Source organism: Ornithodoros turicata, chromosome 3 (genome assembly GCF_037126465.1).
Source record: "Ornithodoros turicata isolate Travis chromosome 3, ASM3712646v1, whole genome shotgun sequence".
Taxonomy (NCBI): domain Eukaryota; kingdom Metazoa; phylum Arthropoda; class Arachnida; order Ixodida; family Argasidae; genus Ornithodoros; species Ornithodoros turicata.
The window spans coordinates 7,422,869-7,433,697 of record NC_088203.1 but is presented as its reverse complement, the minus strand read 5'-3'; the positions used below and the strand labels follow the sequence as shown (position 1 = coordinate 7,433,697).

The window sequence follows — 10,829 nt, the reverse complement described above, 5'->3', positions numbered from 1 at the left end:
AAAGTATGCCTGATACGCCCACGTTGCGTTAATTTGTCATCATTGTCTTCTCATCATGTCGTCTCTCGCGCCAGGAGCGACGCGTACACGGAGGAAGGAAAGAGAGGAGGAGCCCTATTGCTCTGAGAAGTGAAGCCGAGATTGGGGGTCACTCTAGTGACGTCACCGCTCGCCTTCCGGTTCCGGTTACATACGTATCTATGGGAGCTCCCAACGCATAGTTTCAGAATACTTGGAGAGGTGTGGCGGTAGCGCGCCCAAGTGGCCCCCAAAGTGGCGTGTGCAAAGCGACCTCATTGGGCTATTCAGGTAACGTGATCCTCGCATGGCTCCAAAGAAGCTACGGCTCACCCCCTAGGGCTCAATCTTGATCTGCGTATAGCGATCGTTATAGGTATTTTTGAAAATTTGCGCGCGCTCATTCCGTCACGCGCATTGACCGTCAACCGGGAAGCACGAGCATTTAGCAAACGTTACGAGATAGCGAAAAGTTCAAAATCTATCCCCACGTCACTTGCCCCACGCTTCTCTTCTTCTTCTTCTTCAGCCAAGAAGATGATGGACGTGAGCCACTAAGGGAGATTGGCCAGGACAAAAGGGGCAAACAATGTTTGTCTATGTCTGTGTTCTCTCTTTTGTCGAACAGCCGTTGGGGCCTTTTCTTCTTTCCTCCATGGACGCGTACATGGAAATGGTTCATTGCAAACAGATGACCGTTCTCCTTGCCTCGTAGTTGCGTCTCTTCGAAAAGCATGAAAAACGCCCTCAGGGCCGTGAAGACACGTCAGTTGCTGTGCCAATAGTAAGATAATTCTGGGAGACCCTGCGGAAAAATTCGTGGTCGATACATTGGTGGAATCGACGGAAATGCGTTAGCATTAAAACTTGATAAACCTTTGGCAACTCCCCTTCAAAACGCTACACAACCGTTCACGCGACCCTAAACAGCGCTAACGCAAGACAGCATCCGCAACCAAACGAGCCCTCCGTGCTTCCTGCGATTCAGCTTGGCGGCGCCGTCTCGCAGCCTCAGCTTTCTTTCGCCGCCGTTCCTTTGCACAGCTTTCATAAATCATGACGCGCCCACGCAGACACCTCTGAACCTATCGACCACCACAGCTGCACTGCCTACGCGCCGGCGTCGCATCGCGCTCTTCACGCACCCACCTTTTGCCGTTCTACTCACCGCGCATGCGCGCCGCGCCGTGGCTACAGACAGACCGCGCCGCGATTCTTTCGGGTGAGGACCCTAATGCTAGCACATTAAAACATTTTCGCGACTTCCTGTGGATGAAAGGTACATGCCGACAGCTACAGAACAAACTGCCTGCATGCAAAACTTTTGTGATTGCAGAAGTGAACCGATACGCAGTGGCGTTTGTCATTGCTGCCGATGTACTTTGTTTCATATCGCCAAAATACATTTTGACTTCTTGCGAATGGATGTTGCATACACCGTACTTGCATACCAAAGTAAATGCAACACCACAGAGTACGTGAGGAAACGGGAACCACCAGAAACGGGCAGCAGGAAGACCGGGGGCGTATACGTTGCGCAGGATGCGAAATAGCATCCTGCGCAAGCCACAACGAGATACGCATCGCTCCTTCCACGTGCAGGAAACAGCGAGAGTGCGCATGCCTATTAGAAGTTCATCGTCCCCCTTGCTGAAGAAGAAGTTCATCGTCCGGAAGAGGCGCTGTATCTCAGCAAATATTGGCTTCATTGCGGCTAAGGGAAGTGTCGCGCGCCTTGTATATCCGCCTTCGAGCACGTGCCATAATTCTACATTTTGCAGCAACTTCCTGGCGTTTGGCAACGGGATCTGCGTCAAAATTAGCGAATTCCACCAGAAAGACACCAGCCGTGACGATGGCACGCCATGTTGGTTTCCGAACACCTCCAGAAAGTGCCAAAGCCCACGTCGATGTAACTTCGAGGGTAGAGTACGTGTTCGTTCTTAGCAGGCACGGCGAACGAACACCGCTCACTCAATGTTCGAAGCTCGTCAAGACCAGTCCTGAGGGCTACGGTCAACTGACAAAAACGGGCCGGAAACAGTGCAAGAACCTGGGCAAGATGCTCAGGGAACGGTACCCAAATCTTCTCAAGGGTCAGCCTGGTGAAGTACGAGCCACTTGCAACAAACTGCCTCGAACCTTTCAGGGTGTCCGCCGCACTTTAAAGGTAAGCCGTATGGGTGGCCCCACAAGCCCATGCAGGAATTCCTCCATTTGTCTGCAACCCAATTGCGTTTTCAGGGTCTAGGCTTCAAGGATGTAATACCCGCCGAAGATGCGACGGATTATGACAGCATTGAGGTGTCGGCCTTGGCGAAGAACTATTCTTCAATGATCAAGGAGCAGTGTATCGGTCAGTTCAAAACCATGGGAGATATATTGGACTACACGGTCAAGAACACGGGATCCCCGACGAAGCCAGAAAAGGCAGTGCTACAGTCTCTGGACAACGTCATAACACACGTCCACAACGGACATCCGATACCCCAGTGGGCCAGTGGTCACTGGCAGGCAATGATATGGGCCCACGATCGGCTGTTCGAGATGTCGCTGGCCGGAGCGAAAAAACGGGCTGCGACCTACGCCATGACGCAGTTACTGAATACGTTGGGAAAGAAGTTCGAGAAGAAACGGCAGCTGCCCGATAAGGTACGCAGGCTAGGCCTCGGCAGGCATTCGGCAGGTCCTACCACATGGCGCGGTTTGCATGGCGAAAAAAGCTGTTAGTTAGACCGCGACCCGTTATGAGAAACACTCACCACATATATAATTCGGGACCGCTCTTGTCTTCAATAATAGTTTTTTTTTGTTGTTGTTGTTGTTGTTGTTGCTGCAACACCATGATTTTTTCACAACAATCATAAATACCGTTTTTGCAGGTGGACATGCGGCATATCGACATTCTCTCGGCGAGAATATGTAACGCACGGGTTAAAAAAAATGTGCATATTGAACTTCGAGGTACAATACTAATTCGAATAAATTTTATCCCCTAGCCGTTAGCTCACACGTTCTGCACCACCAGATGATCATATAGGAGACCGCCGTAACAGTTCGTCGTCACACTTTTTCTATTACATGTATGCATGAAAATTCGCAAATATTTCAGTCATTGCTAGAAAATTCTTCAATATACACGCTATAAGCAGCTGTTTTATTACTCTTATAGACATATCACATTTAACTTTTTTTTTTTCACTTAGCGTCTTCCAACGATATCGGCACCATTCAGGTCTGGTTTACTAAATGGAGGCATAGGTGCAAAAGCATTCGAGCTCATTGCTTACTGTTTGCACTAACGGGTACAAAAATCGTCAGCTTGGCAGAGAATGTCCTCCCAAGCAGCACAATGTACTGAAAGTCGAGTGCAATAGGGGTGGACGGGTAGGTTGAAGGCCTTGAACAGACTCGTGAAACTAAAGAACATTGATACCGTCCACCCCTATTGCACACAACTTTCAGTACATTGTGCTGCTTGGGCTTCTTCCTAGCGATCCCTTTCCCTTGTGTCACTTCCCTTCCGTCATATACTTCTGTTTGTGTACTGATACCGTTTAGCCTGATAAAAGAACGTCCTCTAAATTCTACCCCTTCAATGTCCTTCAGATGCACCTGTTCATGACGTCGGATGTCGTCGTATTCTCCTTCGTGCGGCTGCTCTGTTCAACTTACGATAAGAGGCCCCCATTCTGCGCGTCCTTCTTTTTCGAAGTGTTCCTGGAGAAGAACGAGCCCAGGCTGCACCTTATGTACTACAGTGAAGCCGTGCACGCATCCGTGGCAATGGACAATCTCCCCAACCCGTGCAGTGTGCACGAATTTACGCAGGAACTGCGTCGCATATTAAAAATCAATAAGTGATAGCGCCTCTGGGAAGGAGAACAGTAAGAAATAAAATAATAAGCAATGTTTCAATACGTATGTTGTCTAGCATATGGCGTCACTACATAAGCTTCGAAACCATGCGACTTTATAGTCTAGTACAGAACTGACGTCCTGCTGCAATGGATGCCCTGGGGCGTATTTTGAGACACGAATATGTCAACACTGACGCACGACCTGCGTGGACTAAAAACACCTACGCGCTGAATGCAGGTATGAGAGGCTTAGGAAACAGACTACAAGAAGTATGGAGCAAATGTTTCCGATGTCCTCGAACTCGAGGTTTCGCAAAGTGGTGGACTAATCAGTGGTGGACACATCAGTATTCATTAGCCCTATCGCCATCGGTACAGAGATCGTGCTTCGATCCAACACGATCATCATCATCATCATCGTCATCGTCATCGATCCGCTTTTAACGGCAAAACGTGCGGCAGGGCGCCACCGTACGGGTCAGAACACCACCGACCTTCGGAATGGCTCTTCATTTCCAAGCACCCTCGCCAAGTGGCAGAGCCCACGTTGACGTAACTGACAGGGTAGTGTACGTGTTCGCCCTTGGCAGGCACGGGGAACGAACACCGCTTACCAACTGTTCGAAGCTCGTTAAGACTAATCCTGAAGGCTACGGTGAACTGACAAAAGCAGGCCGGAAGCAGTGCAAGAATCTGGGCAAGGTGATCAAGGCACGGTACCCGAATCTTCTCAAGGGTCAACCTGGCGAAGTACGAGCTACATGCAACAAACAACCTCTATCCTTACAAAGTATTTGTCGGATATTAAAGGTAAGCCTTGGGAACAGCTCTATCAGCTCACCAGTTCTCATTTGTCTCAGACACAACTTTCTTTTTCAGGGCCTCGGCTACAAGGATGTAATACCTGTCGAGGATGCGACTGACTACGGCAGCCTTGAGACATCGGCCTTAATGAAAAACTATACTTCAGCAATGCAGGAGCATTGCTTAGGTCAGTTCAAAACCATTGGAGAAATGGTGGATTACGTGGTCAAGAACTCGGGTTCGCCGACGAAGCCAGAAAAGGCTGTGGCGCAGTCACTGGACAGTATCGTAACGCACGTCCACAACGGACATCCCATACCCAAGTGGGCTGAGAGTCATTGGCAAGAAATTATCTGGGCCGACGACCGGCTCTTCAAAATGTCCTTGGTTGGGGCGAAGAAACGCATTGCGGCCTACGCCATGACGCACCTGCTGGAGACGCTGGAACAGAAGTTCGAGAGCAAACGGCAGCTTCCAGATAAGGTACAGGCACGGACGCTGACGACTCTGTTGTTGGTGCTGCAAGGGTTGAATTTTCTGGCATGTTGTTGAAGTCAAACCTGAGGGAACGTCAGGAGTGCTTTAAAGAAAGTAACGTCCGAAACAAAATGAACGTACTACCCACTCGAAAATTACAAATTATTCCACTCTAAAACATAGGCGTAAATACACTGGCATTTAAACAGGGAAAACTGGCCAGGTCTGACTCAATTAATCGCTCGTGCGCTACGCGCAAAAAATTCGAAAGCAGCAGCTCTGGTGGAGTCGACGGATATATAGTCATCATCATATAGTATCTCATAGAAAGCAGTGTACACATTAAAACTTTCTCATAGCGATCGTTGTAGTTATATTTGACATGCCACTCCGGACTCGGAAAACAACGTTTATTTTATTTAGTCCACGAAAAGGCGGTGTCTCAAGAATTCTATACGCGAAATTTCAATCCTGTTTACGAATGCTGTGAATTTTTGAAGATCTGCTGAGCCTCCACAAGTTTCGGTGACGCAACAAGCGAGTGACGTAATGATAAGACCACAAACTGCAAGGTAGAAAAGCGCACAGAAGACACGGACAAAAGAAGACGACACCACCTGCGCTCAAGCGCAGGTGGTGTCGTCGTCCTTTGTCCGTGTCTTCTGTGCGCTTTTCTACCATGCCGTACCCTTACCAACTAGCCCAACGTTGTTTGTTGTTGCACAAACTGCAATTATATCATGTTCTGGAGAGGGCATTGGTCTCCTAGCAGCGACACCAGCGTCCGGGGGGGGGGGGGGACTTTTGGGCTGTAGTTCGAGTCACACAGGCCCCGCCTCATGGCGTGCGTCATATGTCACGTGATGAGGGAAAGAGAGCAAGGGATGGGGTGGGAATGGCGGGAAGACAAAAGACGGGGAGGTAAGATGGGTATGTGCACGGCGGCAGAACTGTTTGCAAGCAGGGCAAGTTATGAGATTTTTTGGGGAGTTCGAACTTCAAAAAAGACTTCAAAACCCTGATTCCCATATTGCGTTTTCTCCCCCTTTTTTTCTTTGGTCTAATAAATATATCCCCCCCTCTCTCCACACACACATACCCCCCATCGTGCCTGCGAAGAAAGGACTAGTGAACGAGTGTTGTTGTTCTTCTGCTTGCAATCTGGAATGATATGCTTGGTTTAACAAACGAACCAAAGCTTTCCTTAAAGTATGAATTATTTTGAGTTACAGATACCCAGCGGTATCGCCGATCGGCGTCCCTATTTTGGCCGGGGCAGCGTCAGTGGGTGTATTACGGCTCGGGCGTGGGGAAGCGGTGAAACTTCAGACACTTCCCAATTTCGCTAGAGAGGAGGAACCACCTGAATGCACTCAGTGTAGCGAACCTCTGTCGGTTTTACAGAAACTCATATCATGTCCATCCAGCAAGGCTATGCAGTGCTACGCGTAAAAAGCATTTACCTTACAATGCTACGAGCACGTGCCCATCTTTCCACAGCTAGAAGAATCCCCAGCGGCCAGCGCACGGGCAAAAGCGACCTTCTCACGTGACATATGACGTTCGCAGAGAGGCGGAGCCCGCGTGACTCGAACTACAGCCGAAAAGAGACTCCCTCGTCCGGGGATGGTCACTTGGTGGAGAAGTCACGTGAGGGTGATAGAAAGAGGGGAAAATGGGAGAGATGTCTTCTCCCTCCATTGTGTTTTCCCCAAGGTCGGAGCGGTTGGACGGTATGTCACGTGGGGCTCCGCTACCGGAGTGCAAAAAGTGAGCCGCCCCGAAAGACTCGAAGGGCAACAGCGTTGCCAGATGAGAGCCGAGCGCTCTGTCAGAACCTAACATGACGTCACAGTTCTCAAAAATAAAAATTAAATTTCTCTAGCTTTCGCGTCACGTAGAGCCAAAATATTTTGCCGGAATGTAAAGTGAGGCAGGAAGATTTCAGTAACATAACTTTGGTGGGACTCTGAAGACACGAGATTTTGTCCGTAGTGACACTTTAAAGTTCGCGCGCTCCAAAGCCATTTCGATAGGCTCGCGTAAGAGCTCGTGGCAAATCATGGGATGAAGTGACGTATTTAACGCGCTTTATAAGATAACGACAAGCTGAAGATCGGGTCTCAGGTCGTAATCGCGTCGCTCGCCGTTATCAGTTGTCAACGGAGTGCGGCGGGTGTGACGGCAACAGAAGGTACGGCAACGCTCTTTCTCCTTCCACTCAGAATGAGCCGCAAGGCGCCGCCGTAAGTAACGAACGAGGGTATCTGCCACGCGCTCCCGTGAGCTCACGATAGTACAGCAGGACAAGAAAGCGGAGAATTTCGGCCACCTGAGGTTCTTTTGACGTGCGCCGGAAATGTCCGACAGACGGTGCTGTAAGCAATGTTTACATCCCCCACTATGCTACCGTCCTGGGGCGGGATTTAAAGCTCATCATGCCAGTCCACTGCCGACTGAGAACATAGTTACTCATAGGGACATATTCATTCTACATAGATCCGTATAGCCCTGGCTGCCACACGTTCGTGGATCACAGCCACGGCATTGGTGAAGAAGAAGCACAAGGAGGAGAGGGCAGAACACAGATGACCGTGACCAAACGTGACGTCACGATTGGTCACGTGACATTGGAAAACGTATTGCCACACCGGAGTCACATAATAGGAAGGCATGCCATGAGTTGTTGCGGTATACGTAGAATTACGAGAGGAAATTGCAAAAACGCACGCACCTGCCTCGCCCTGGTCAATCTCCATTGTGGCTAATGGACAGAAGATTCTCCATGGGAAAGAAGAAGAAGAAGTCCTTAAGAACCCCATCGCCATTGGTACGTAGCGTGCAACGTAAAACCTTGGAGCGCATATCATATTCTCGAGTTTTGCGCCAGAGCAACATCCTGGTGTTTGGCAGCGGGACCTGCGTCATAACCAGCGGACCACAAACCACCAATGGAACATCATGCTGGTTTCCGAACACTTCCAGTCAGTGCCAAAGCCCACATCGATGTAGCTCCGAGGGTAGAATACGTGTTTGTTCTTGTCAGGCACGGCGAACGAACACCGCTTACCCACTGTTCGAAGCTCGTTAAGACTAACCCTGAAGGCTACGGTGAGCTGACCAAAGCAGGCTTGAAGCAGTGCAATAATGTGGGCAAGGTGATCAGGGAACGATACCCGAATCTTCTCAAGGATCAGCCTGGCGAAGTACGAGCTACTTGCAACAAACAACCTGTGTCCCTTCAAAGTTGTCGTCGCATATTAGAGGTAAGCTTTTGGACCAGCTCACCAGTAACCATTACACTCAGACCCAACTCCTTTTCTCAGGGCCTGGGCTTCAAGGATGTAATACCTGTCGAGGATACGACTGACTACGACAGCCTTGAGACATCGGCCTTAATGGAAAACTATACTTCAGTGATGCAGGAGCGCTGCGTAGGTCAGTTCCAAACTATTGGACAGATAGTGGACTACGTGGTCGAGAACTCGGGGTCGCCGACGAAGCCAGAAAAGGTTGTGGCGCAATCCCTGGACAGTATCGTAACGCACGTCCACAACGGCCATCCCATACCCAAGTGGGCTGAGTGCCATTGGCCAGAAATTATCTGGGCCGACGACCGGCTCTTCAAAATGTCCTTGGTTGGGGCGAAGAAACGCATTGCGACTTACGCCATGACGCGCCTGCTGGAGACGCTGGAACAGAAGTTCGAGAAGAAAGGGCAGCTGCCAGATAAGGTACACGCATGGACGCTGATGACTTTGTCTTTGGTGCTAGAAGGGTAGAATTTTTCTGGCATGTCCTTGAAGGCAAACTTAGGTGATTTCAGGAGAACTGCAAAGAAAGCAAAGTACGGAAACATTATCGTACTGTTCACTCAAAAAATATAGAAATTATAAATTAATTTCCAACTGGACTACCACTGCCAACCTTCCCGAACCGCACTCTCTGTATCGCTTAATCAGCTGGACTCTCGCCCCCTCTCTTTATCAAAATTGCTTGGTCCTTCGCTAAATCCAGCCCACAACGATCTAAGCTCTTTTGACCTTTTTGGACACCATCTGATTTCGATCCTTATTGCGAATGGGCTCGAGATTTCATTCCCAGCATCACCACCAGCATTGGGGTAGCGTCTCAAACTAATCGTCTCAAAATCGTCTCTCTCATCGTCTCAAACTAAAGTTACGTATTGTTGCTCCAACTGAAGCGAGACTCATTTTGACATTTAAACACAGAAAACTGATCTGACCTGGCTGGATTGTTCGCTCGTGTGCCCGGCACCTAGAATACAAAAGCAGCAGGGCTGGTGGTGTCGGCAGCTATATAATCATCAATATCATCATCATCATCATCATAGAGAGAGTATAGCTCTTTACTTTCGAACTCAGGACCAGAACAGGTTAACATTGTGCCTTCGCGGTTGTTTGCCAGTCTCAAACCCTCACCTAGTTTCTTAATCTTTGCAGTTTGATTTGTATTATCGTTTCCTTCGTAATGACACGGTCTACCCTGTATTTCAGATGCACCTGTTCACGACCTTGGACATCGTGGTGTTTTCCTTCATCCGGCTGCTCTGTTCGACGTGTGACCAGCGTCCGCCATTCTGCTCAGCCTTCTTCTTTGAGGTCTTCCTGGAGAACGATGAGCCCAGAGTGCACGTCATGTGCTACACCGACATAGCACACTCGTCCATAGAGCTGGACAATCTCCCCAACCCGTGTACTGTCCATGCACTCACGCAGGAACTTCACAGTATATTGAGGAAGATCGAGGAACGATAGCACTTCTGGAATGGCGACAGCCATCAGGCATAGAAAATAAATACGTAAATATCCCACTAAGTAAGTTGTTTGGCTACTGTCTTCGGGGTGGCCGATGTCTTGTACATGACTATTAGATGTCTGGAGTACCAATGGCACATATGGCGAACAGTCTTGTAGCCTTGACTACAAACTCCTCGCAATACATGAAGCCAGTATAACGGAGTAAAAGGGAGGGGTGGTCGGAATTTATTATTTTTATTTCGCAAAGATCCCGCGAACTCTAGTATACTAGATGCCTCGGCTAATGTCCTTTTGTGAAGCACGGTGAGTGTCTGTGAGGAAGAAGGTGAGGAAGAGTTATTGGTGCCATTCTATATGGGGCAGAAGAAGAAGAGGTTTCTGAATTTAAACTGGACAGTCAGCAGGTATTGACTAAATAAATAAAGTCTTTGAAGTAAATTAGTCGTCCAGAAGATTATCCGAGACCCATTGCCATTGGACACAAACATTGATGGACGCCACAACATTGATGGACTTGCGCTGTGAGTGCTTCCAGTACTGTTGGTGGAGGACACGACGAAAAAAGTTTGCTCTATACGAAATAAATGCTCCGTGGTGTTTGCTTTCTGTTGAGCGTGTATCACGTGATCTTGGCCGAACCTGTGGCAGGCCTTTGGTATCGTGCGGAGCACGTTGCTATGAACCGGCAAAACTAAACGATACGGGCGAATGGACCATTTCTATGTACGCGTATGCGCACCTCTGGCGGAGGGCACCATGTTTGTTGACATGTAAACATGCTGTAGGCTGTGATGCGTGTTGGCAAAGCTTTTTCTTGCGATGCCTGTAATGTGTTAACCGCCGAAACATGAAAGACATAAATGTCGGTGTACGGTTCTTCCATTTTTCA

The 10,829-nt window shown here is 49.0% G+C and overlaps 3 protein-coding genes across 3 annotated transcripts; all 3 read left to right on the top strand.

Moving 5' to 3' along the window:
* The first annotated feature begins 1,659 nt into the window (after positions 1-1,659).
* Positions 1,660-3,936, top strand: LOC135389851 (testicular acid phosphatase-like). Its single transcript, XM_064619887.1, has 3 exons — positions 1,660-2,188; positions 2,263-2,670; positions 3,628-3,936. Exons 1-3 carry the CDS (start codon positions 1,874-1,876, stop codon positions 3,880-3,882), a joined length of 978 nt encoding a protein of 325 aa, XP_064475957.1. The 5' UTR covers positions 1,660-1,873; the 3' UTR covers positions 3,883-3,936.
* A 355-nt stretch (positions 3,937-4,291) lies between these two features.
* LOC135387917 (uncharacterized) lies at positions 4,292-10,015 on the top strand. Its single transcript, XM_064617130.1, has 5 exons — positions 4,292-4,688; positions 4,758-5,165; positions 7,659-8,425; positions 8,486-8,893; positions 9,677-10,015. The coding sequence occupies exons 3-5, from the start codon at positions 8,111-8,113 to the stop codon at positions 9,935-9,937; spliced, it is 984 nt and encodes a 327-aa protein (XP_064473200.1). The 5' UTR covers positions 4,292-4,688; positions 4,758-5,165; positions 7,659-8,110; the 3' UTR covers positions 9,938-10,015.
* Positions 4,380-5,234, top strand: LOC135387722 (uncharacterized). Its single transcript, XM_064616820.1, has 2 exons — positions 4,380-4,688; positions 4,758-5,234. Exons 1-2 carry the CDS (start codon positions 4,380-4,382, stop codon positions 5,232-5,234), a joined length of 786 nt encoding a protein of 261 aa, XP_064472890.1.
* Positions 10,016-10,829: the final 814 nt, after the last annotated feature.